General features: G+C 43.0%; 1 protein-coding gene across 1 annotated transcript in view; it reads right to left on the reverse strand.

The window, feature by feature from the left end:
• Nucleotides 1-27,994, reverse strand: part of bmp6 (bone morphogenetic protein 6) — a 164,882-nt gene that overhangs the window by 70,697 nt on the left and 66,191 nt on the right. The window contains exon 3 of the mRNA XM_072261818.1: nt 13,467-13,615. Coding sequence (XP_072117919.1) covers nt 13,467-13,615 — 149 coding nt within the window. The remainder of the gene's footprint in view (nt 1-13,466; nt 13,616-27,994) is intronic.

Below are 27,994 nucleotides of genomic sequence, written 5' to 3' on the forward strand. Positions count from 1 at the left end.
TTTCTTGAGGCAATAAGATACAGGAGCAGAATTAGGTCATTCAACCCACTGAGTCTGCTCCACTTCCAATCACAAGGTTTTTTTTATTCTAACCCCATTCTCCCAGTAAATCATAACTACTCATTTGTTTTGGTGAAATGGTGACTAATTCTTAGGTTAGTTATAGTTTGAATGATCATGATAACGTTACAATCCAAGCATGACGTTGTTCCAGTGGTGGTCAGTATATGTATAAGTTTGCTGATGACACAACAATTGTAGGCCGTATCTCGGGTAATGATGAGTTTGAGTACAGAGGGGAAATTAAGAACCTGGTGGCATGGTGCAAAGACAATAACCTATCCCTTAACGTCAGCAAGATGGAGGAATTGGTTGTTGACTTCAGAAGGAGTAGCAGACTACGTCAAAAGCTTTAAGTTCCTTGGGGTCAATATCACAAATGACCTGACTTGGACCAACCAAGCAGAGTCCACTGCCAAGAAGGCCCACCAGCACCTTACTTCCTGAGAAAACTAAAGAAATTTGGCCTGTCCCCTAAAACCCTCACTAATTTTTATAGATGCACCGTAGAAAGCATTCTTCTAGGGTGCATCACAACCTGGTATGGAAGTTGTCCTGTCCAAGACCGGAAGAAGCTGCAGAAGATCGTGAACACGGCACAGCACATCACACAAACCAATCTTTCATCCTTGGACTCACTTTACACCGCATGCTGTCGGAGCATTGCTGCAAGGATAATCAAGGACACGACCCACCCAGCCAACATATTTTCATCCCTCTTCCCTCCGGGAGAAGGCTCAGGAGCTTGAAGACTCATACGGCCAGATTTGGGAACAGCTTCTTTCCAACTGTGATAAGACTGCTGAACGGATCCAGAACCGTATCTGGGCCGTACCCTCCAAATATCCGGACCTGCCTCTCGGTTTTTTTTTTTGCACTACCTTACTTTCCATCTTCTATTTATGATTTATAATTTAAATTTTTAATACTTACTATCGATTTGTACTCCAGGGAGCAGGAAGCACAGAATCAAATATCGCTGTGATGATTGTACGCTCTAGTATCAATTGTTTGGCGACAATAAAGTAAAAAGTATGTATGATACAGGCGTCCACTACCAACTATGAGTGACAGTTAATGTGTTGGGTTTTGCAAGATAAGAACTGGAACCTTTGCATTTTCCAGGATTCTGAAACAAATCAAACTCCACTTGTGTCCATCAAACATCATCGACCCAGAACACCAACTCTCTTCCCTTTCCACAGACGCATCTGGGCATGATAAACAATTATGGAATGCTCTATTTTTATATCTGCTTTCCAAGGTCCCTTGTAAACAACCATTTTTGGATCCACGTTACATAAAACTATGAATAACCTTGTGTACAAACAGATACACAGCAGCTTCAACAAGACTCTTAGCACATCATTTATGAGTCAGTTTTCTAGGCAATTTTCTGAAGCAGCTAAATAAAGGGTCCAGGACGTGAGTTATACTCTGGTAAGTAAAGCTGTAAGGCTTCCCAGACCATTAGAGAGGAGCCACATTTGGTTTACTACTTTGTTTAAGAAGTCAAGGGGACATCTGCTACAAGTCAAGGAGAGAGATATAAGCAGAGCAGACAATCAGAATCCTTTTACCTGGGTAGAAATGTCCAAGGACTACAAGGCATGCATATAAGAGTGAGAGAGGCAAATGTTCAACAGAGATACAAGCGCAATGTTTGTTTGCATGAAAAGATGTAGCTGCGTGGAGGAGGTTGCCAGGGGAGTGGTGGAAGCATATGCAATAGTGGCATTTAAGAGGCTGTTATGCAGGGAATGAAGGAATATTAATTATGTACACACAGGCAGAAAAATAAGGTGAAACTGCATCACCTGTGCAGGTGTGAAATAAGAGATGAAGAAAGTTGATTTATATACCTTTTAATTCCTCACGAGTTCTAAGAGCAGATTTTATTCCGTATTTCAAATTTGGGTAGCGACTTGTGAATTCAGTAATGGTAAAGTTCCACACGTTGAACAGTGGGGTCTGTCTGTATGGAGACTAAACTTGTACACAAGACTCCAAGGTGTGGGCTCATTGTGGTTAAAGCTAAAACTCCCATGAGTTATTTACTAGCTGTGCCTGCACACTAAACATTTGTCTTTCATGTACTAGGTCTTCCAGATCCTATTGAACCACAAAAAGTTTGCCATTCCGATTGTTTTAAATAATAATTGATATTTTCTTATTCCTCCTTCCAAAGGGTATGAGCTCATACTTTCCCATCTGCCAAATTCTCGACCACTCACTTAACATATATAAATTCCTTTATATCCTCCTCACAACTTACTAATTCAACTGTCTTTGCATTACCAGTACATTTGCTCAGTCATCCAAGCCATCTTCACAATAGTGGAGCTCCAGCACTAATCCATGTGACACCACACTGGATATTGATTATGACTCAGGAAACGAGCCATTTACCCCAACTCTTATTTACTGTCAGTTGGCCCACCCCTTATAAATGCAACTGCCCACCCCCCACCCCAAGCTCTTCTGCACTTATCAAATGCTTCTGGAAATGGAAAAACACAGCACTGGCTTCCCTTTATCCACCAAATTTGTTATATACTCAAAGAATTCTAGCAAATTTATCAAAATGCTGACTTTGCTCAATTATTTTATAAAGCCTTGTCGTACCACAAGAACAGATTCCTGCCTTATTCCCCCCCTCCCATATACATTTTCTGTTTTGTCTCTCTTCTTTCTTGTTACATTAGAGGTTCTCCAATTCTCTCCCCAGAATCCAATTAATTTTGTAAATTACATCTGGATCATCCACTTTTGCTGCAGCCACTTTCTTAAAATAATCTCTACAACACAGACCACCAGACCCAGGAGACTTGTCAGACTTTATCCCCAATAGTTTGCTTTGTACTTTTTCCTCTAGTGATAGAGTGGCCAAGTAATGCAAGCCTCCTATCAGTTATAAATAATGGTTAAGAAAGACTTCATACATTTACGAGTTCTGCAGGCTGACACGAGTTTGAGCATCAGATTACAGTTGAGTATTTTTCTATGCAAGAAAAAAAAAGCTCAAAAAGCAACGTTAGGTAACAAATTATGGGGCAGGATAAATTTAAAGATTAAAGGACCTCAGTACACGTGTGTTCAACTTTTTCCGACCTTCTTTGAACTGGAATAAACAGGTCATACTTGTTTTCAACGGCAGGTGAAGGGACAGGACAACCCACAGTTAGTTACCAACAAAACAGTTTGGTGGAATAATAATTTGTGGAAAATTACCTTTTCCCAGGCCCTCGGCCTACATGGATTTTCCAAGCAGAATTCATTATACATTTAGCTCAAAAAATAAAATTAGACATTAAATCCAAAGGCTAAATTATTGTAATTCTGGCATCCTGGAGTTCCACAAGATAATAACAGGTTAAGTTCAAAAAAGGTTTCCTTTCAATATTGGACTGTCTAGACATGGGTGACGTGGCAGAAAATAAGGAAAATATTTAACTTCAGTCAAACAGATCTGACTAACTCGTTACACATTGAACTAAAGAATGATCTTTGCTCGTATTCCAATATGTGACCTCAGTGAAGTGAGCCATCAGCTTCTGCAGAGGTAACTATTTCCATCGAGTTCTGCGGCCCCAGTCTGTGTGAGGCTAGCGAGTCCTTCCAACCAATCAGATTGCACAACTTGGACTTGACCCAGTAACGTCTCAGAAATAAGAACTCAACAAATCCAAGGCTACACACTTAAAATAAATACCCAAAGAATATGGCAAGTCATTTAATGGCAAATTGTGCTTTTTCCTGGGGAGAAGAGACCCAAAGGACAAGGACGAGGATGAGGAAGGAGGGGGCCCAGAGGAGGTGGTGGAAAAGGGTTTCTGAGAGAGAAGTACGGAGAAGATGAGACTCAGAAAACGGAAAAGGGAAAGGGGTCTCATAGAGAAGAGGAGGAAAAGGGGGTCCAAGGCTAGCGAGTCCTTCCAACCAATCAGATTGCACAACTTGGACTTGACCCTGTAACGTCTCAGAAATAAGAGGTGGAAAAACACACATTTATATGGCAACTATGGAAGACTTCAAATGTCTCATTCTGCTTTACCGCCAACTACATGTTGTTTTAACACACAGTATCGAGGGAAATGTGATGTATAGGATGTCCCACAAATTCCAATGTGACCATGAGCATATGTTTTAATGATGCATGCTTATTTTATGAGTAAAAATAATCAAAAGATTTGTAACTTAATACACAAAAGGCTGAAGATGTTGGAATCTGGAGCAGCAAATAATCTGAAGGAACTCGGCAGGACAGGCAGCATCTGCGGGAGGGAAGGAATTGTCAGCGTCTCTGGTCAAAGCTCTACATCGGGACTGAGTGTGGAGAGGAAGATTGCCAATATAAGAAGGAGAGAAGGAATGGTGACACAGAGACTGGAATGAGATTGACGTACCAGGAAAGAGTGAAGGATGATGGGCAAATGGAGCAAGGTAGGGGAAGGAATGGGAAACAGTAGCTGGTGAATGATAGGCAGAGGTAGACAGAAGGCAAGGCGGCAGGCGGGGAACAGGGAAGGTAGAGGGGGGAGGCAGCTGCTGAAAGGTGATAAGCAGAAGCAAAAAGCCTGCTAATGCTGACTCTGTCGTGAACAAAGTCATGATAAGAACCATTAGACAAGAGGTGAAGGGTAGATGGAAACAGATGGGGGGGTGGCAGGGGATCCAGTGGGTAACAGGTGGGTGGAAACAAGAGGGGGGATATGAGAAAGAACATGGAGATGGGAGCATAGGAGGTGGATTGGAAGGGGAAAAAGAGAAAGCAAACAGCAACTGAAATTGAAAATGGCAACATTCAACATTACGTTAAGTACAGATCACAAAGTTAACCTGGTCTGAAGAACTAAAATTGTTATAACAGTTTTAACTTCTTAGTATTTTAAAATATCCAATAAACAATTTTCTTTGTGCTATAACTTCATCATTATAGGTTACAAGAGTGTTGACTGTACGTTCTCCCACTTGGTATGACATGTTTTGATGCAAAAATGAATGGCTTTGGTCTATAAAATGTTAGCTCAAAACCTTCCTACATTTATCACTCATTGTGTTCATGTCAAGTTGAAAAATAAACCGGCATAAGTAAAACCTGGTTTATTTATCAATAAACATTGCTGTCACATTTTGACCTCTTCAAGGAGAAAATTGGGCAAGTGCAGGATGTATATTGTATACATTTCTCTGCCTTTGAACGCACCTGTTGACCTACCTATTGAAGTTCATTGTGAACAAACTAACACAGGTTTTTGATGGTGGAGGAGGTGAGGTTGATGTCAAGAGACGTTTACGTGTATCCTGAGAAGCCAGCTTGCAATTCGACCTCAGAGGAAGCGTGTCCTTGCCTCTCAGAAAAGTGGCTTGTTGTAACAAAAGACCTTTACAAGCCTACTGGTGAATCAGAGAGTTTGCACTGGTACTATGTTGTGAAGACAATGTTCAGACAAGGAATCTAGGCACATTTTGTTTGGATACAACTGAATGCATACTCTTCTAGTTTGATGACACATTTAGAGTTTTCCAATGATTTACACGTAGCCTGCTTAAACGATCTTACTGTAAACACTGGTCCCATTTCCCAACTCCAGCTACCCAAGAGGCTCAAGCGCATTAATTAGACAAACGCTCCAGCAATTAGGAAGTGACACTTTGCCAAAGTCAGATCAGATGCATAGGGAAAAAAATGCAGATGCTTGAAATCTGAAGTAAAAACCAAAAAAACTGCAAATAATCAGTAGGTCAGGCAACATCTGTGCAAAGAGATTCAACGTTTCTGGTCAAAGACACTTCTTTTGAGGTGTTATCTCTGTTTCTCTTCCCACTGCAACTGGCAGAGTGTTTCCATCATTCAGTTTTTAGGACAATTGCACAGCAGTTCAGAGATGTCAGAGATAAAGGAAAGGTTAAGGGGACAAGAGGCAGGATCTTAAGAAAGGTAGAGATGCAGATGCCTGGAGAACTTCATAGAGGGCAATCGAGTCTGAAGCCAAAGGATGTGAGACAAAAGATGGGGGGGGGGGGGGGGAAAAAGAGGGAAGAGAATGGAAAATTCAGTACATGGAAAAGGGCAAAGGGGCAAGAGGGAGAAATTAGTTGTGGGACTGGAAGTACAAAGGCAGGAAGGGTACAGGCCGTGAAAGGTTTGAAGAGCAATGGGAGAAGATGAATGGGACCATGACCTTCCATCAGTTCCGGCTGAGCTGGTGGAGGTGGAGCTGTATTAAAGTGCAAGAGCAAACCTGTTTCTTCCCATCCACACCCCATCTAGCATGCTGATATTTATCCTTCAATAACAATTGCTATACCTACTCAGAATCTCTGATAGGGGTGCTTGTGTTGTACAATTCTCCGCATTTATCAGATTATGAGAGACAGATATGTATCTTTTTCCCCAGGATTGAAATGTTTAATACTAGAGGTGAGAAAGGTTAAGTTTTTGTTTCCAATACACTAACAGTGCCTGGACTCTGCTGCTAGGTGTGGTAATGGAGGCAAAAAGAGGTGTTTAAAAGACTTTTACATAAGCAGCTCTGGTGGCAGACTTGTCGTGCTCCGCCCAGGGGCAGCTCATCCACCTTTAGTTCCCACCTACCACCCAGCTCTCACCTGTGGTTCCAAGTAAAAGCTTACAAGGGACAGTGGCCACATCCCGGTACACGGCTCCGACGGGCAAGCTAAACCAGGTGAGAGTAGCCGGGAATGTCCAGTCCCAGTGATACGGGGACATGCCTACCCCAGTGAGTGAAGCCATTTCCGGCGAACTGGGTGAGATCAACTACAAGATCCAAAGGCCAAGAAGGCGGTGCTACAACGCTTCGTGGAGAGCGAAGAGCACGACAAGGTACTGAGTGCATCATGGCTGTCCACTGCAGCCGGGGAAGTCTGCAGCCGTGACGATTTCTCGTACCATTGGACCAAGATTTTGAGGCTGAGAGAGTGGAACTACCCCAGGGCAACAGCCTTTTCACCGTAAAACTCCTCCCGCACAGGCTTACGTCATCGTCAGAAACGACAACCAACACATCCACACATGAACGTGCAGAGAATGGGAGGATGTGGGCATATTGTAAGCATAAGTAATTAATTTAGTTCAGCATTTAATTAGTTCACTGCAAGATGCTCTGGTGCAGTACTATTCTATGTTTAATGTTATCCACACTTACACTGAGACGAGAAGGACTTTTTGTCTGGGAAATCCTCTGATACAACCCAAGGTGTGGAAGTTGCTATATAAAAGCAAACTTCCAAGTGTGTAGAATTCAGCTTGTTGGAGCTTTTATACTATTAAATAAGCAAATTTCTCAAGAAGTTACAAACCCGAGCACTCATATAAAGCAGGCAGAGGCAGTGGCCACACCAAATGCCCGAGGATCCAATGACTGATGGAGTAAAAGTCCACTGCAATGGACCTACGTCTCTATGAGAACACCTACACTTGTAAGTTGTGTTACTTCGATTTTCAAAAAGGGGCCAGCCGGAGGTCTTTGCACAGGAGCTGGAGTTAGGATGATGGGGGATGGACCCAAAGGTAACCCCACTCACCTACACAAGGATAGAGCCATCAACTGTGTCAGAAGTGATCCAAGAGGACAATATTCCAGTTTGTATAGAGGCACTTCAGTGATGGAAAAGTCCAAGCAGAGAGGTACAGAATTTAACACAGCAGCAGTTAACCCCAGGGAAGAGGTTATTACTGCTTTGTTCTAAAGGTAGTGCTAAAGCTACTTTGTAATTATTAGTACCTTATTCCGACCCTGCCCTGATAAAGGGATGAATGTGGTGGCTCAGGGAAGCACTGCACCTGAGGAATGGGAAGCAAAGGAGGAGCGGTGGGACATTAAGGAGGCAAAACTGCGTCAGCAACAGTGTAGGGATAGTCCTCTCTGTGGACCACCTGAAGGAATAGCAGGAGTCCAGCCATCATCCACGGATCACATTACAGGATGCCAAATACGCAAAGGAAATAGAGAGAGAAAAATCAGTTGACAAATTAGAAGCAGCTACGAACAATCAAGTTAGAATGGGTAATAATTACAGCAAAGTGAGGGAAAATACCTGTGGCAAGAAAAGACATTTTCCACTTCAAACTGTTACCTCCTTCTATATATTCCTCTAATAAGGGATGAAGCTCTACAAGATATAGCTCTTGGGTTGAACACAGCAAAGAGTCTATTGGGGCTGGGGAACATGAACAAAATCTGCCCAGAACCGTGTGCAACATTCTAAATGCAGAAGAGGAAGACTGCATTGACTTAGCACCCTTCACACCACTTTCCAAGTCATACCAGAGCACTTTATAGCCAAAGAAATTTTTGAAGAGTAGTCACAGCTAAAACACAGGAACCATCAACTTGTGCATGTTAGTCTCCCAATAGCAGCAATGATATACTGACCAGATAATCCCTGAAATTTCGATCGAGGAATAAACATTAGGGAGAACTTCCCTACTCTTCTGTTGAAGAGTACTGTGAGTACATGGGTTCCTGAGAGTGTGGAGGGAGCCTGTTCCCATTTTTGGTTCCCCACATGAGAAACTGCACCTCTGACAGTGGGGCTCTCCCTCAATACTACACTGGAGTATCAGCCCAGATAATTGATCAGTTTGAAGGACAAAGAGCACATGACCAATTCGAGCTTCAAGATGCAATCAGTCAGCAGTCCTGATCCTGATCTACAAGTAAGGTTGTCCAGGTAGATGCTTCCTTTCCACCTGCTGTTGCCTCGCCAACTTATTTCTTCCTCTCTTGATTGCCCTGTTCTAGTCCTTTACCATACATCTGGGATGTCTCGCCTGCCCTCCACTATTTTGAAAACTCCTATTCCCCAGCCCCCACTACCTCATCTTCTCCATGGATGTCTGGTCTTTCTGCACCTCCATCCCCCATCAGGAAAGGCATAAAACCCTTTGCTCCTTTCTACTCCAAACATCCAATCAGTTTCACTCCACCAACGTTTTCATCTGCCTGGCTGAACTTGTTCTTACCCTGAACAACTTCTCTTTCGACTTCCTATAAAAAGAACCCTGATGCAGGGTTCAGACCCAAATCAGACACTATTCCTTTCCTCCCACAGATGCTGGTTGACTTGTTGAGTTCAGTTGCTCCATATTGCTCGATTTTAAAGTCAGTGCAGCTGACATCAAATGACCCAACCCGTGGAGGGATGACTGCCAGAAATAAGCAAGCATTTTGTTTAGCCATTTTCTTTGGCACCAAACTTCACCCAACCCATTGGCAGGATCTAACAAGTTTTCCAAAACCAACAAGCTGCCAAGATTAACACCTAGAGTGGGTTTCAGGTTGGAGGCCATAAACTTGAAAATGGCCCCACTCTGGCTGAAGACTGCAAAAGGCAAACATTATTAATCAGTTTACCAGGCATGGTTCCTGACCTCATGTGTGGGGTGATGAGGGTGATGAGGGATCTTGTGGGGAGAGAGAACTGTATGGCAGGAGTCAACCACCTCAACACTAACTGGTAATTTAAGCAACATTCCTCTGGTGGAGGCTGGGAGACGGTATTTACGCACACCAGCCACAACACGGGAATAATGGGGATATGCCAATAGCTCCCGCCACTTGGAAAGCATTCTGCCATATGTCCCAGAGAAAGAAAACTGGCTGCACTCTTTTCAATCTGGCCAGACACTTGGCAGCTGCTGACTGACATGTGGTAAACATACGTCCTGCGTGGTGGGAGATAAAGCTTTGAAACCAACTGTATCCTTAGTTCCAGAGGGAGAAGAAGAGGGAGTCAGCTTAGGACCTTCCATTGCTTTAACCTCAAATCCCAATTGCCCAAACGAGGACAGTGTCAGTACGAGCCAGATTCAGATTTATTTATCACATGTACATCATAAACTACAGTGAGTCATTTATGTTAACAGCCAACACACCCAAGGATGTGCCGGGAGAAGCCAGCAAGTGTCACCACACATTTGGCACATGCGTAACATGCCCACAGTGCTTGGCAGAACCACATGGAACTCAATAAAAAAAAAACCAGAACATTCCAAGCAATAAATCAATGGCAAAACATGCCCTGCTCCTACCTCTCACTCACCCACACACATGCACAATTCTCCAACCCCAGGACAGGTCGGAGCTCTCCCTCCTGTGTGTGTGTGTGACAAACACCCAAGGTGGGATGCAAGTTGGGCTCTGCAAAGATTCTCACGGGTTGTAACTTGGACAAGGGACAGCCAGCACCACTGGCAGCATGTGCAGTCACTGGAAACACAAGTTGAGATTCTCTTCCTACACAACAAGTTACACTTCTGGGCTTAAGATGACGAATTGTCCCTTCTTTTGGGCACAATGCCCAAAAAAGCAATGGAGAGATTATTTTTTTAAGATATATAGCCCGTCGCTAGAGGAACCCTGTACTGTTGCAGATCTTGCCGAATTCAACAACAAGGCGCAAAAATGTGTCCAGTTCTGGCTGGGCCATGTATAGGCTGTCTGTGGATGTGATAAGAAGAAGAAGAAGAAGAAGATATATTAATTCAGGGGATGCGGACTTCACAAGCTAAGCCCGCACTTAATTGTTCCTGGGGAGGTCATGGGGTGAACAGTCCTTGAGGTTTGAGTATACCCACAATGCTGTTCGGGAGGGAGTTCCAGGATATTGACCCAACACCTGTGAGGTTATGTACTTCCAAAGTCAGCATGGTGCGTGGCTTGGTGGGAAACTTCCAGGTAGTGGTGTTCCCTTGTTTTTTCTGCCCTGATCCATCTAACTGGTCCAGCTTATAGGTATGGAAGATGTTGCCTAATTGGTCTTGGTGCAAGTGAATGGTTATTCATGGGATGCCTGTGAAACAGGTGGCTGCATTGTAGCATTGACATTATTCAGTAAGCCCTGTTAAAGAAGCAGTTTTAGAGGCTGTTTCACTATTGCCCACCACACTCAGTGTTCCGTCAGATAACTGTAGATTACTTCCAAATACAATTTGAGAGAGCTCAATCTCTAACAATCACAAGACCTTGTGCATGCAACAGAAACGTCACGTTAAAGCTCAAACAACACAGAGTGGACACAGACTATCCTAGTCATCGCACAGCTGATCCAGGAAAAAGATTAGATTTATTTGTCACAGGTACGCCAAAATGTACAGTGAACTGCATCATTTGCATTAAATCAGTGAGGACTGTGCTGCATTCTCGGCCCAAAAAGTCAACTGTACGCTTCTCCATAGATGCTGCCTGGCCTGCTGAGTTCCTCCAGCATTTTGTGTGTGTTGCTTGGATTTCCAGCATCTGCACATTTTCTCTTGGTTGCGATTGGGGGACTGCGTTGGAAAGCCCGCAAGTGCCGCCATGCTTCTGATGCCAACGTAGCATGCCCACAACTCACTAACCCTCACCCATGGGTCTTGCTTTGGAATGTGGGAGGAAACTGGAGCACCTGGAGAAAACCACAATGGAGTCACAGGGAGAACATACAAACTCCTTACAGGCAGTGGCAGGAATCAAACCCTGATCTTGCAGCTGGCTCTGTAAAGCAGCATCGCTACTTTGGGAAGATAACCGGAATGCTGGTGAGCAATAAACACCAGGCAGAGTCCCATTTCCAGTGTTGGTCTGTGCCATACTAAACGATCCAAACCATGCTAACAGCAGAAAAAGGGGTACTGTAAAAACTCTCCAGTCGGATCAGGCAACTGACAAGTGATCGTTAAACAAGATTAAGCAAAAAACAAACCCTACAGATGAGGGAAATATTGGCATTCATATAGTCAGAAAACGTGTGCCAAGGAGCATCTGTGTAGAGGAAGAGGGTTAACATTTCAAGCAGCTGACCATTCCAATGGATAGTTATTTCCAACATCTGCACTTTTTTGGTTTGACTGTAAGAATGCATGTCAGTTTATGAATATATCACTTGACTTCCTACGCTGTTTTATATGATAGCTCTGTTTTTTTTTCCATCCTGTCTGCATATAGAGTGCTGCAGAAGAAATCTGTTCTCACACAGCAATGTCTGTTTCTTGCATACAAGATCCTGTTGTATTGAGTTGACTGCTGGCTATGTGCTTTTAACAGATTTTCAAAGCTTGAATATTTCAATCTAGGATGCAGGAAATACTTCCTTCAGTTCCTCCCCATGGATTGTAATTTCAACTCATGCAAGTTTAATCAAAGTGTTGGAGCTGCTTTCATAAGACTTAATCCAAGATCTAAAGTGATGGTTCTCTCTGCATGGTTGAGATCAGTTATACTGCTGACCCAAAATGACAAAGGGTCAAAGATTAGAAAGGAATCTATCGTTGCCATTCAGAGCTAAATCACTGGATTATAATCAACTATTGACCAAATATTTGATGACAGAAACTATTTTCAGTAATAGCAGAAAATGCTGGAAATACTCAACAGGTCAGACAGCTTCTGTGGAAAGAGAAACAGAGATAGTATTTCAGGTAAACACGGGCGGTTTCTTTTTCCAAAGTGTCAGCGACATGGTACATTAATCCTGTTTTTCTTTCCACAAATGCTGCCAAACGTTTTGAATGTTTTCTCCTCTTACGCCATGCATTTTATAAGTTGTACGCAGGCAAAGTTCAAGGAGCAAACTGCACATTATATTGGTTGTCAAATAATCATGATTCTCAAAATAAAGAGCTTCTGTTCAAACATCAACCAGCAGCAAATTCAGTAACTAATCGCCAAAGTAGGAATCTTCAGACCAAACACAGTAAAAGCAATTGATTCTACAGAAAATAGACACGGTTTAAATTAATTTAATCCAAGGAATACAGTTAAAAACTCTTCCGATCAAGTCAACTACTGGAATGAACCAAGAGAAGTTAGGAAAATGCTCCTCAGGTCATAATGTTATCTCATATTTTTTTTATATGAGATAGGAGGCTGCTTGCCTCATGGTGGCTTGTAGAGCATTCCCTCAATTCCAGTCCCCCGTTAATTCCCTGCAATCTGCCCCTTCACATATCTACCAGTTTGCACTACCCCCACCTCCCCTTCACTTTTAACACAATTAACACATCTTTAAGATGTGGGAGCAAACCAGGTCACTCATTGGGAAGATACACATCATTGCACAATGGGGATATCACCCACACCCAGGTGCTGGAGCTGTACGGCAGCAGCACCTTCTGCTATGCTGTTGTGCCAACTATAATCAATACAACTTCATTCTCCACATTAATGTCTACATTTTGCTCATTTGTAAGGTTAAGTTGTCAGTTTTTGTTATGTATAGTTTTTGTTTTCATAAATTCAATTGCATTTCAATTTCCAGAAAATGAATCTCAAGACAACATGCCGTAAAATATACGCACTTTGATCTTAAATTTTACTTTTTGAATTTGTTTGAACTTTACACTGTGAGGGGCTGTCTTTGACCTCACTTAGTACAAAGCAGAACTGCTTGAGTTGACGCACCGTCGATGGCCTGCACCCGTAGCTGGAGTCCTAGGTTGTGTTGGGGGCTCATCACCCACAGGTTGCTTGTAGCAGTGATGTCAAACACCAGCCAGCCTTCCTCAGAGGCCCAAACTGTCCTCGTATCCAGAAGGAACAGATCTGTATCTCTGCCGAAAGAGGAGGAGGATCATTAAATGGTTAAGTTTGAAAACACAGTTGAACTTCCATAAAGTATTATAAAACCATAAGACCATAAGACATGAGTAGAATTATGCCACTCAGATTATCAAGTCTGCTCCACCATTCCGTCATGGCTGATTTATTTTCCCTCCCAACCCCATTCTTCCACCTTACCCCCCATAACTTTTGGTGCCCTTACTAATCAAGAACTTATCATCCTCCACTTTAAATATACTCAATGACTTAGCCTCCACGGCCATCTGTGACATCCACCTGTCTACAGAAGTTTCTTATCTCTGTTCTAAACCTTTATTCCTAAACTGTGTCCTCTGGTCCTTGACTCGCCAACTATAGGAAACCTCCCCCATCGACTCTTTCCTGACCTTTCAATATCCAATATGCTTCAAAGAGATCTCCCCACTGCCCCGCCCATTCTTCTAAACTCCAGCGAGTACAAGCCCAGAGCCAAACACTCCTCATACATTAACCTTTTCTTTCCCAGAATCGTGAACCTCCTCTGGACCCTCTCCAATGTCGGCATGTCTTTTCCTAAATAAGGGGCCCAAAACTGCTCACAATACTCCGTGCTGTCTGACCAATACCTTATAAAGCCTCAGCATTACATCCTTGCTCTTATATTCTACTCCTCTTGAAATAAATGCCAACATTGCATTTGCCTTCCTTACCACTGGCTCAACCTGCAGGTTAACCTTTAGGGAATCCTGCACAAGGGCTTCCAAATCCCTTTGCACCTCTGATATTTGAATTTTCTCAATTTGGAAAATAACTTAAGCCTTTATTCCTTCTACCAAAGTGTATAGCCATACAGTTCCCTGCAGTATATTCCATCTGCCACTTTGCCCATTCTCCCAGTCTGTCTAAGTCCTTCTGTAATCTCCCCGATTCCTCAACACAACCCGCCGCTTCATGCATCTTCCCTGAAACTTCATCCTTAATAATGGACTCCAGTATCTTCCCAACCACTGAAGTCAAGCTAAATGTGCTATAATTTCCTTTCTTCTGCCTCACTCCTTTCTTAAAGAGTGGAGTGATATTTGCAGTTTTCCAGTCCTCCAGAACTATTCCAGAATCTAGTGATTCGCGAAAGATCTCTACTATGGCTCCACAATCTCTTCAGTAACATCCTTCAGAACTCTGGGGTATAGTCAATCTAGTCCAGGTGATTTATCTACCTTCAGACCTTTCGGCTTCCCAAGCACCTTCTCATTAGTAATAGCGACTACACCCACTTCGGCCCCAACACTGGAATTTCTGGCATACTGCTAGTGTCATCCACAGTGCAGACTGACACAAAAGACTTAAGTTTGTCTGCCATTTCTCTGTCTCCTATTACTTCCTTCCGGCAGTCTAATATCCACAGTAGCCTCTCACTTACTCGTTATATTTTGGAAAAATCTTCCAGTATTCTCTTTTATATTATTGTCTAGGTTATATATTTATTACAAATTTATAAAAAATACACTAGATACTTACCACACACAGACTCATAACAAATATATACAATACTAAAATAAAGCATTTGAGACTTAATCTCAGGGAATACTATACACATCCGTATAAGGAACATTTCTCAGTTATGCTTGGAAATTCAGTTTCTGGACAGAAGCATATAATCAACACTGTTGATTATTTTCAGAGTGAAATGTAATAGTGGCCATTTCCAAACTGACTTGTAATGCTCTGGAAATTTGACTGAGTACTTCCTGATGTAGGTCATCCTCGTAGACTTGATGTGATTTCCGCTTCTTTATGCACAAGGTTACAGCAGTTCCAGTGCAAAGCTCCTTTCAAAGTATTGCAGAGAGACAGGCCAAGTTGCTGTGGGAGTAACCATTGGCTGGACACTTCAAAGACAACATAGTCGTCACAATGCAACACCAGACTTTGACCCTTGTAAGCAAGCTCCCTACTTATCTAAGAAATAGAAACAAAAGTAGGCTGTTCAGCCCTTTGTTCCAATGGTCAATAAAATCAGCACCACGTTCTTGCACTAACCCCACGCCAGGTTCAAGTTTGTCAGAGGCATACATAAATACCGTGAAAATTAGCTTTGTGCAGAAGCACAGTATATTACAAAGACAACAAACATAAATTATTTAAGACATGCATGACAGAATTAATCAATGTTGCAACATTTAGTCCTCTCAAACTTCTGGACCTTCCAACCAGTGCAACCTAGAGGCATCTCTGCCACTTAACCAAGCACTTCCATCATCTAACCAACGCTACACCTACATTTCTGCCAATCTCTCAACCCAGGACTGAATCCAAATTCCCCCAAACACACCCAACTAAAGCACGGGCTACAATTGAGCATACATTGTTGGCACAACCAATATTTACAGGTGGGCCCATTTGACATAAAACCACTTATTTGGGTGTCCTGGGAATTCTGTGCTTGGATTTCCACAGTCTCTTATCCTGACTCTTTGTTCCATTTGGATTGACCTGGGAAATTCAGGGACCTCTAGACTAGCAGCCATTCAAGTGTGTTGGCCTCATTCCCCTCATGACCAGGGGTGGGTGAGAAAGGGTGTCCCAAGAGCTGTGCTTTTTGTACAGACACGTGTAAAGTGTGAGCAACAGAGACTTGATCAATAGTGGCCAGAAACTTGGGCAAGCGTTGAATGTTGGCCATCCAGCAGCCTTTAGACCGGGAAATCCAGGTAGGAATAAATAAAATATTTAGTAAATGTCTATTGTTATCACATGATAGTGACCTGGAATTCACCATCTACAATGGTGATGGGGGCAGGAAATGAATAATATCTCAGTAGCAATTTGGATTCACTCTGCAGGGAAAGTAACTACAAGGACAGGGTTGACAGGGGAAGAGGGCTCACAGAATTGCTCTTCAGGGAGCCGGCACAGACACATAGAACCAAATGCCTTTTACCAACTATCAGTGTCTTTGTGAACTTACTACGCAACCATACACGACTCAATGTATGGCCGAAATAACAGACTTTCACCAGCTTGACTGGTGAAGAAGAGTATCAAAAATAAACAGAAGGGAGAGCAGCTCCATTTTGTTCCCCATCATGTTACATAGAGATTATCAGAACTGTGGTGTCAGCAGTTTTAAAAAAAAACAACTCCTATACTTCTCTGAAATCTCACTCTGTGACACTATTCTTCCTCAGATTCCTCTCTAACCCTTTTCCCCTGCCCTACATCCACTAAACCTACATCCTCCTGTTCTCGATAACCTTTGCTATCAGGAAATGTTTCCCATTATCTATCCTTTTTACACCCCTTTGCACACCTCAGCCGGGACCCCTCAACCTCCTTTTCTCCAAGGATGCAAAGCCAGCCAATCCAATCCCTCATTTCCCCTCCCCTTCATGGTGACCTTTTCCATCCCCGTAGTGTGGCTGTCATGGGGTAAGGTCTTTGACCTCTGACCTGCCACCCGCAGCCAATGCAACACTAATTGTCTAGCTGTAGACCGTACGTGCAGCTCCAGATGGGAACTGTGCATGCCCCACTGTCGCAGGAGGTTCTCGTGATACATGTCACAGAGCTGCTTTTAAACATTTTGTCCAGTTTCATGAATAGTTTCAGAAAAAAATCCAGTGGGCGCTGTAGTTATATACCTGCTATATCAACACTGGTTGAACACCAATTTCTACCAACCCAACGTCAGCATGTAACATCATTTACACCGTCATAGCCAGATTACAAACCCAGCACCCGAGTGCCCTCATTACCTTCTCGGGTGACTTCAACCAGGTTACCATGGCTAGAACACTGCCCAACTTCACGCAGTATGTGAGCAGTACGACCAGAGGGGAGAGGACTCTGGATTTGATGTACGCTAACGTTAAGGATGCATGCAGCTCCTCTCCCCTCCCCCCACTGAGAAGGTCAGATCACAACCTGGTGCATCTAAAACCCTGCTACGTGCCTCTGGTGAAGAGTAAATCTGCAACCTCGAGGACAGTGAGGAAATGGTCGGAGGAGGCTTATGAGGCACTCCAGGGTTGTTTTGAGGTGACAGACTGGCAGGCACTCTGTGAGCCACATGGAGAGGATATTGATGGGCTCACAGAATGCATCACTGATTACATCAGCTTCTGTGTGGACTGCAATGTTCTGACAAGAACTGTCCTTTGTTATTCAAATAACAAGCCATGGGTGACAAAGGACATTAAGGACATCCTGAATGCTAAAAAGAGGGCGTTTAGAGATGGAAATAGGGAGGAGCTGAGGGCAATACAGAGTGACCTGAAAGCCAGGATCAGGGAGGCTAAAGACAGGTACAGGAGGAAGCTTGAGTGGAAACTCCAGCAGAACAACATGAGAGAGGTCTGGAGGGGGATGAGGACCATCACTGGGTTCCGGCAAACTAGCAACAGAGGAGCGGAAGGCAGTGTGGACAGGGCCAATGAACTTAACCTGTTCTTTAACAGATTTGACATTGTGACCCCTGCCCATCCCCTACATGAGCCATCTGTTGTCGGCCCCCAGCAAACACATATTCCACTCTCCCCTCCTACCCCTCCTCACAGTCCCCCACCCTGCTCTCATGACTATACCCCTTCCCCACACGAAACCACCACGGTGGGCTTCACGGCTGAACAGGTGAGAAGACAGCTGAAACGTCTCAACCCAAGCAAGGCTGCAGGACCGGATGGTGTCAGTACCAGGGTGCTCAAAGCCTGTGCCCCTCAGCTATGTGGAGTACTTCGCCATGTAGTCAACCTGAGCCTGAGGCTCCGGAGGGTTCCTGTACTATGGAAAACATCCTGCCTCGTCCCTGTGCCAAAGACGCCATGCACCAGCAGCATCAATGACTACAGACCGGTGGCATTGACCTCCCACATCATGAAAACCCTGGAGAGACTTGTTCTGGAGCTGCTCCGGCCTATGGTCAGGCCACACTTAGATCCCCTCCAGTTCGCCTACCAGGCCCGACTAGGAGTTGAGGATGCCATCATCTACCTGCTGAACCGTGTCTACGCCCACCTGGACAAGTCAGCGAGCACTGTGAGGGTCATGTTTTTTGACTTCTCCAGTGCGTTCAACACCATCCGCCCTGCTCTGTTGGGTGAGAAGCTGACAGCGATGCAGGTGGATACTTCTCTGGTATCATGGATTCTTGACCACAGTACGTGTGCTTGCAACACTGTGTGTCCGACAGAGTGATCAGCAGCACTGGGGTTCCACAGGGGACTGTCTTGTCTGCCTTTCTCTTCACCATTTACGCCTCGGACTTCAACTACTGCACAGAGTCTTGTCATCTTCAGAAGCTTTCTGATGACTCTGCCATTGTTGGATGCATCAGCAAGGGAGATGAGGCTGAGTACAGGGCTACGGTAGGAAACTTTGTTACATGGTGTGAGCAGAATTATCTGCAGCTTAATGTGAAAAAGACTAAGGAGCTGGTGGTAGACCTGAGGAGAGCTAAGGTACCGGTGACCCCTGTTTCCATCCAGGGGGTCAGTGTGGACATGGAGGAGGATTAAAAATACCTGGGGATACGAATTGACAATAAACTGGACTGGTCAAAGAACACTGAGGCTGTCTACAAGAAGGGTCAGAGCCGTCTCTATTTCCTGAGGAGACTGAGGTCCTTTAACATCTGCCGGACGATGCTGAGGATGTTCTATGAGTCTGTGGTGGCCAGTGCTATTATGTTTGCTGTTGTGTGCTGGAGTAGCAGGTTGAGGGTGGTAGACACCAACAGAATCAACAAACTCATTCGTAAGGCCAGTGATGTTGTGGGGATGGAACTGGACTCTCTCACGGTGGTGTCTGAAAAGAGGATGCTGTCTAAGTTGCATGCCATCTTGGTCAATGCCTCCCATCCACTACATAATGTACTGGGTGGGCACAGGAGTACATTCAGCCAGAGACTCACTCCACCGAGATGCAACACAGAGCGCCATAGGAAGTCATTCCTCCCTGTGGCCATCAAACTTTACAACTCCTCCCTTGGAGGGTCAGACACCCTGAGCCAATAGGCTGGTCCTGGACTTATTTCATAATTTACTGGCATAATTTACATATTACTATTTCACTATTTATGGTTCTATTGCTATTTATGGAGCAACTGTAACGAAAACCAATTTCCCCAGGGATTAATAAAGTATGACTATGACTATGAACTTGCAATCTCTTGATGGATACACAAGAGACTGTAAATACTGGCTCAGGAGCAAAGGAATTCCTTCCCCATTCAACTGCCCCCCCCCCCCACAGATGCTGCTCCTTAATTTAATACTCACTTGTCTCAAATGTGAACTATTCATCCAAAACAACGGAGCCCAAAGAAACAGGTTTTACTGAAATCAACAATTATCCAGCATCTTAAAATCAAAAGTGATTTGAAAGAGGGACATTTTGATGTACTATATATAATGAAGAGGCCATTAATTAAAATTATTGGATAGGAGTTGAAATAAATTTCTTTATGTAACAGGTTACCATAACATGAAATAATTAGTTGCAGGCACCAGCCAGTGCAATCTTTCTTCTAAAACTTGAAACACAGTACATGAGGATGCAGGGTACTTGCAATGCCAACAGTTATCAATCATTCCAATAAATGACCCTCTTCAAGCCTTTGGTCCAATAGCACGTGGTGTGGATCTTTTTTAAAAAAAAAAGACTCATTGTGCACCTACTAGAATTTCAACAAACCTGCTACCAAAGCAAGCCATGGGACAATAGCAATTGCAAAGTGAAAAAGAAAGATATGTATTTGTTCTAGCGCTTTTCCCAAGGTCCTCAGATCTGCCCCAAACCCTGTAATTAACCAGGTGTGCTGGAGGCAGGCGGTCAAATGCAGGTGATGCAACAAGTAACTCTTTCATTTCACTTCCAACACTTTGAAGCCCCCTTCAGTTCTACCAGTTAGATTAGGCTTTTGGTTTGACCAGCTCAAGCGTGACCTTTCTATGTAAAGTTCAAAAAACTACCCAGTATTTAAAAATAATCCTTTGGTTTAAGTCTCCTTCCACCAGATCAGAAAAACATAACTAACAATCATGAGGAGAAGAAATGCTAATTGCTTTAAATAGTTACTTTGCAACAAGATACACCATGTTTATTGGCATACTCCCCTTAGTGATCTGCAATGAGACAGTAATGTCCTTGCACCTCTATCGGCGAACTCAGTTCTGCTTGCAATAGAACAAAGAACACATGATTTTGAACTAATACAATGCTGTCCATTGTGTAATCTACAAAACACCCATTTGTTTCTCTCCAACTAAGCATGAAATCAGATTATTCATAACCTTTGAAAACATCAAGAGTGGATGTGTTCTATCCATTCCTATTATAAACATGTGCAGAAGAAAGCCCAACAACATCCCCAGCTATTAAGTTGATAAGCGGTGAACTCAAAGGTAAACTATACTTTAGATGGTCAGAAAATCGCTGAAGCATCTGTAGGGCTTGGGGCTTCACAGAAATTTGGAGCACAGTTGGTTCCTCTGACTAAATAAATTCATGTTGGGGTAACCTGTTTCATAAAGAAATTTATTTGAACTTTTACCCAGTGATTATTAATTGATGGCTTCTTTATTACACACATTGCCAAACAGCAGTTCTTCACTTAAACCTCGATATTTGGTTTCTAACCTTCCTTCAAAAAGATAGCTATTCTGAAATAATGGCAGTGGTCACTGTCGATACTTTAAGAAATCAGTAAGATTAAAAAAGCCAACTTGAAAGTTATACTAATATGCAATTAAACCAGATATATAGAGCATGCAATAATGTGTATATTACTTTCTAAAATAGAATCAGGTGTCTCTGTTAAAATATTGAAGCAATATTGAAGAAGCATTCTAAAAGGAGGATGAGGCAAACATGGCTGACAAGGGAAGTCAAAAACAACAAAAGCAAAGAGAGGGCATATAATTTAGCAAAAATTACTGTGATGTAAGAAGAATGGGAAGCTTTTGAAAACCAACAGAAAGCAGCTAAAAAGCCACGAGGAGGAAAAGGTAAGCTAGCCAATAATATAATGGAGGATACAAAAAGTTTTTCAGGCAAGAGAGGATATCAGACCGCTAGAAATTGACACAGGAGAGGCAGTAATGGGGGAAAAGAAATGGCGGACAAACTTGACAAGTATTTTGTGCCAGTCTTCACTGTGGAATATGTCAGCAGTGGGTCACAAATTCAAGAGTATCACGGGGTAGAAGTGAGTGCAATTGCTGTTACTAAGGAAAAGGTGCTTGGGAAGCTGAAAGGTCTGAAGGTAGATAAATCACCTGGACTGCATCCCAGGGTTCTGAAAGAGGCTGCTGAAGAGATTGTGGAGGCATTACTAATGATATTTCAAGAGTTATTAGATTCTGTAATGGTTCCAGAGGACTGGAAAATTGCAAATGTTACAAGCTTCTTTAAGAAGGGAGGGAGGCAGAAGAAAGGAAATTATAGCACAGTTAGCCTGAATTCAGTGGTTAGGAAGATAATAAGGGTATGGTTTCGGACTACTAGGAGGCACATTTATATACTACTAAAATTCTCATGCTCTATTTGTCTGTTTGTGACCTCCAATTAGCCCAAACAATGCATTACAGCAGCACTTTTTTTTGACTAAATCGACTTAAAATGCGCTAACTACAGAATGCATGCAAAGTTCAGGGTTATATATTCGCACAAGATTGCTCACTTGTCAATCAACAGGCTCCACTTTCCACCACCCAAGCCGATTCCAGCTTTAATGGAAACCGCGACATGACACCACGACGCATGCGCACAGCCAGCCTCAGCAGCACCTCACGATGCTCACAGCAGTGACACCAACCACAGCAAAAGGGCAGAGCTATCATGTCCATTTAGGAGACCGCCAACCACATCAAGAAAAATCAGATTCCTGGAGGCTTTGGTGTTACTGCCTCGTATCTTCTATCAAGCATTAGGGTAAAAAAAATATGGACAGCCTAATTATGCTGCGTGGAAAAAGAAGGGGGACATTATGGTCAAGAGATGACACCAGAAAGGAATCTCTCTTCAATGACTTTCATTGATGCACCAGGAGGAATGGGAAAGACATTTATCATCAACTTGATCCTCGCTAGAGATAGGGGAGATGGAGGTGTTGCTATTGCTGTAGCATCATCAGGTATTGCAGCAATGCCTGATGCCTGGTGGTAGGACAGCACATTCAAGATTCAAAATACCCCTCAAAGTCAATGAAGATCGATAAAAACACCAATACTGCAAAGTTACTCCAAAATGCGAGGCTTATTGTCTGGAATGAGTGCCCTATGATTAGGAGGGAGAACTTCAAAGCCATGGACTGGACTCTTCATGATGTATGCAGCAAGAATGAGACCTTCGGGGGTATTCAGGGGGCCAGCAGGAGGAGAGAGAGAGCGTGCACAACCCTCCGGTGAAAAATGATATTGTATCCATTAAATAGGGGCTGTGGACAATTCTGATTTGATGGAGAGAGACGTGAAAGCACAGAGGAACATCTGGAGAAATTTCTGAAACGCCAGTTCGCTGCTGTTGTTACTGCGAGATTGGGAATCTTCTGGTGGGAAGGCCTCAAAATCCCTGGCTTTGCCTGCTGTTGGCAACCGAGATTGAGGTCGAACCATTCGGATAGAGATGGTGCTCAGTACTCGGTGTCGGAGAGCTGATCGGAGGCTCGAAGTTTTCGGATGACCCAGTCGGACTATGGTCGGGCATGGCAGGGAGAGTTTTTCTTCCTTCTCCCGTCTGCGTGAGATGTGGGACATTTGAGAAACATTGAGCTTTTTACTGTGCTCATGGACTTCTTCATCAAATTATGGTATTGTTGCACTGTTGTAACTATATGTTATAATTATGTGGTTTTGTTAGTTTTTTTCCAGTCTTGGTCTGTCCTGTGTTTTGTGATATCACACCGGAGGAATATTGCATCATTTCTTAATGCATGCTTTACTAAATGACAATAAAACAGGACTGCGTGTCTTCATAATCTAATATTTTAACCATTTGCTGTGGCGATTTCCATCAGCTTCTAGCAGTTGTGAAGCACGGAAATGATGCTGATGTGGAGAATTCATGCATAAAAAAGTCCTACTTATGGAGAAGCTTCATCAAGTTTCAATTGAAGAGAAACATGCGATTGAGTGAGGAAGAAGGATGATATTCTGAGTTCTTATTGGATGTTGGAGAAGACAAAATTGAGAAAAATGAAAATGATGAAATTGAATTACCTGAAGATATGATTCTGCCAGCAAAAACAATGGAAGAATGGATTAATTTCATCTACCCGACATTTGACAATCGTGCAGAACTGTCCTCGAGGAATTCTATCTTGGTTCCACTCAATGAAATGATGCAAAAAAAAAAAAAAAAAAAAAAAAAACTTCACATGCATTAGACACTTCCCTGGAAGCATAAAAGAATACGGTTCCTTCAATGCCGTAAGTGAAGGAACTAACACGACTCATTTTCCAACAGAATTCCTTGATTCGGTCAAACTCTCTGGATTGCCACCACAAACTGGAATTGAAGAGGGGATCTCCCATCATTTCAACGAGGAACTTGGATCCACCAAGGCTTTGCAATGGAACGCGAATGATGGTGGAAGAACTGCACGACAATCTCATCATAGCAAAGATAAACACTGGTGCGTTCAAAAATGACATTGCCATGATCCCAAGAATTACTCTCAGTTTATCAGAAGGGGAAGATGTCCCTCTTCAGCGGAGCCAGTTCCCGATACAGTCAGGCTTTGCTATGACTATACAGAAGGCGCAAGGCCAAACCATGGAGAATGTGTTGATTTATTTGGAGAAACCGGTATTCCAGCATGGTCAGCTGTATGTGGCTTTAAGTCAGGGAAAAACAAATGAAAACGTTAGAGTATTGACCTGAGAGGTGGCGGATCAACCAGAAATGTTGTCATCAAAAGTGTCCTTCGTTAAATGAGGAGGAGCTATATTTGTCTTTCTACGCGTCTTTCTTCTTTAATAAACTGAGTTTTTCTTCTTTAATTTCCAAAGCACATCACATTAGACTGCAATGGGTCACCGGGTTGTCTAGTGATAAAGTAATAAACAAAATAGACAAACGGGAGTCAATGGATAAGAGCCCATGGTACTACATACAGGAGAGATACTAGCATGGATGCAATATTGGCTGACTGGCAGGAAGCAAAGAGTGGGAATAATAGGGGCCTTTTCTGATTGGCTACCAGTGACTAGTGGTGTTCGGCAGGGATCAGTGTTAGGACCACTCCTTTTCACGTTATATGTCAATGACTTGGATGACATAACTGACGGCATTGTGGCCAAGCTTGCAGATGATACAAAGGTTGGTGAAGAAGCAGGGAGACTGGAAAGACATAGGCAGACTGGGAGAATGGGCAAAGAAGTAGCAGATGGAATATAGTGTCCGGGTGTGTATGGTCAGGCAATTTGATAGAATGAATAAAGACGTAGACTATTTCCTAACCAGGGAGAAAATTCAAAAATCAGGGGTTCAAAGAGACTTGGGAGTCCTTGTGCAGGCTTTCCTAAAGGCTAACTTGAAGGTTGAGTCAGCTGTAAAGAAGGCAAATGCAATATCAGCATTCATTTTGAGAGGACTAGAATACAAGAGCAAGGATGTATTGTTCAGGCTTCTAAGGTATTGGTTGGAGCATTGTGTGCAGTTTTGGGCCCCAACCTATGAAAGGATGTGCTGGGGTTGGACAGAATCCAGGGGAGGCTCATGAGGAATATTCTGGGAAGGAAACAGTAATGTCTGAGGAGTCTCTGATGGTTCTGGGCTTGTACTTGCTAGAGTTTAGAAGAATGAGGCAGGATCTCACTAAAACCTATCAATTATTGAAAGGCCTAGACAGAGTGGATATGGACAGCATGTTTACTATAGTGGGGGAGTCAAAGACCAGAGAACACAACCTCAGACGATAGGGACATCCATTTAGAAAGGAGATGAGGAGAAATTTCTTTAATCCAGAATCTAATTATTCAGAAATTCCAGTCATTTGGAATTTGACTCGTTCATTAACCTGGCATGGTTTGGGATGTACAACTTGAGCTGGGGGTCTTTTGTGTTGCTGGGACCAGTGTGCAGCTGGACTCTGGGTCAGGATCAGGAACAGGAACACGGGGGGTGGTGGTCAGGACTGTGGGTAGGTTTCATACTGGAGGTGGGGTCTGCTTGATGAGCTGAAACTGCTATTCTGGCACCAAAGCCCAGACAGTACTAGATTATTGACGTTTTTTCCAGTGCTACTGTTTGAATCTTCACTTAGGACAAGGCACCTTCAACGCAGCCCAGCAAGTTCTGTGGGTAGAAGTTAACAGATATCAAAATGGATGTAAACACAAGACATTCTGAGAATGTTGGAAATCCAGTGTAACACGCAAAAAATGCAGCAAGAATTAAGAACTCTTCCTGATGAAGGGTCTTGGGCCGAAAAGTTGACTGTTTGTTCCCCTCCATAGATGCTGCCTGACCTGCTGAGTTTCTCCAGTACTTTGTGCATTTTACTCAAAACTACTTGTCCGCTAAAAGTATTTTCAAGATCATCTGCTTTGATATTCCCTTTTCAAATTTTTGTTTCTTTGCAATGCACAGTTTTGAATGATAAGAAAGGGGAGACTCCCCAGCAGTGGCTCATTCAGTAGCATTATCTCCTGTTCAAATCACACAAAATGCTGGAAGAACTCAGCAAGCCAGGCAACATCTACGGAAACGAATAAACACTCAACATTTCAGGCCGAGACCCTTCTTCAGGACTATTGCCTGTTTGTTGATTCAAATTCTGCTCCAGCACAAAAATCTAGGCTGTTGAGGAAATGCTAAATTGCTGGAGAGTGTGAAATGGAAACTAATTTCATGATACTACCCTCAGCAGGAGTAGGGAAGTGTACATCTGACCTAGTTTCATTTGTCCACATTTGACTCATATCTTTCAACCTTTCCTATTCAGGTACGCATCAACGTGTCTTTTAAATGTTGCTATTGCACCTGTCCCAGCTATTTTCTCTGGCAGTTCATTCCATACATGCAGCCTCCTAGGTGTGAGTTATCCATAGTCCCAAACTGATACTTATCCCTCAACCACTGTCGTCGAAACAATTTAACCTGATACTTGTGGGAGCCTGCCGTGCACACATTAGCTGGGGGATTTCCCATGTTAAACAATGATCACACTTACTCAGTACTTTGCTGGATTTTGAAGCTGCCACTGAAATGAGTTTTCACTTGCCTTTTTTGCCACTACTTCCTTTACGAAGATGCGGAAACCTACTGGATGCCTCAGTTTCTCCCCCCTCTCATCTCCCACATCTGTTCTTGTTCACTCCAGCCAAAAGTCAAAACTCATACCACACAGTGCACTAAATTGTTTTTGCAAAACCCAGGATTTTTGTCTGGTGATATACAACGATATTAGCAAAGGAAAAAAATGCAGTCAAACTCCAATAATCCAATATCCAATTGTTTTGGAAATCCTGGTGATCCAGCATCCGGGTCAAATCAGTCTGGAAATATGTGCTGGGAGTGCAGGCCAGGTATATCATTGGAACTGGAGTCTGAAACAATAGGGTTCAGGAACATAGACACATCTGTAGCCAGAGCCAGGAGTCTCAATTGCTTGCATATTTCCTGCTCCCTTTGAATTCTAGCCACGGCAAAAATTATTATATTACTGCATCAGATGTCAGAGTGATGAAAGGAAAGTGTAATTACCAATAGTCCAGAAAATTCACTATCAAATTCCCAGTGGACACTATGTACAGAAGCCTTAAGTCCTACACCACCAGGTACAAGAACAGCTATTTCCCTTCATTCATTCAGTTCTTGTACCAACCTCCTCAACCCTACTCACTACCTCAAGAGTAGCAACACGACGACCATACTTGCACTACAATTAATGTTTTTGTTCTAATTGCATTCTTTCTTGTAGAAATTGCGTATAATCTATGTCTAATTTATGTTTTTCTTGTGAATGATGTGTCTGTAATGCTAAGCGCCTGTGATGGTGCTACAAGTATGTTTGTCACTGTGCCTGTGCATACATGTACTTGTGAATATTGTAATAACTCTACCTTGACCTTAGGTGTTGGATTATTGGAATTTGACTCCAATTACTTACCTGAAACAGCTTGACAGAGAAAACTAAATCACAGTTACTCTGGGTGAATGTATAATATTTGAACCCAGATCAGACTGGGAGAAATGAAGCCACTGTTTGAAAATCTTTTGACAAAAACATCATGAAAGCAATGAATTGGAAAGAAAATATGATGCATTCAATGTGAAATGGTTAATCATTTTTGCACCATTTGGATAACAGAAATTTCAGTGTCACAGCAAGAATTCTGTACAAGGAATCAGCATTTGAACAGGAAAAACAGGTTAATGACCTGGAATTT

This window comes from Mobula birostris, chromosome 1, assembly GCF_030028105.1.
Source record: "Mobula birostris isolate sMobBir1 chromosome 1, sMobBir1.hap1, whole genome shotgun sequence".
Taxonomy (NCBI): domain Eukaryota; kingdom Metazoa; phylum Chordata; class Chondrichthyes; order Myliobatiformes; family Myliobatidae; genus Mobula; species Mobula birostris.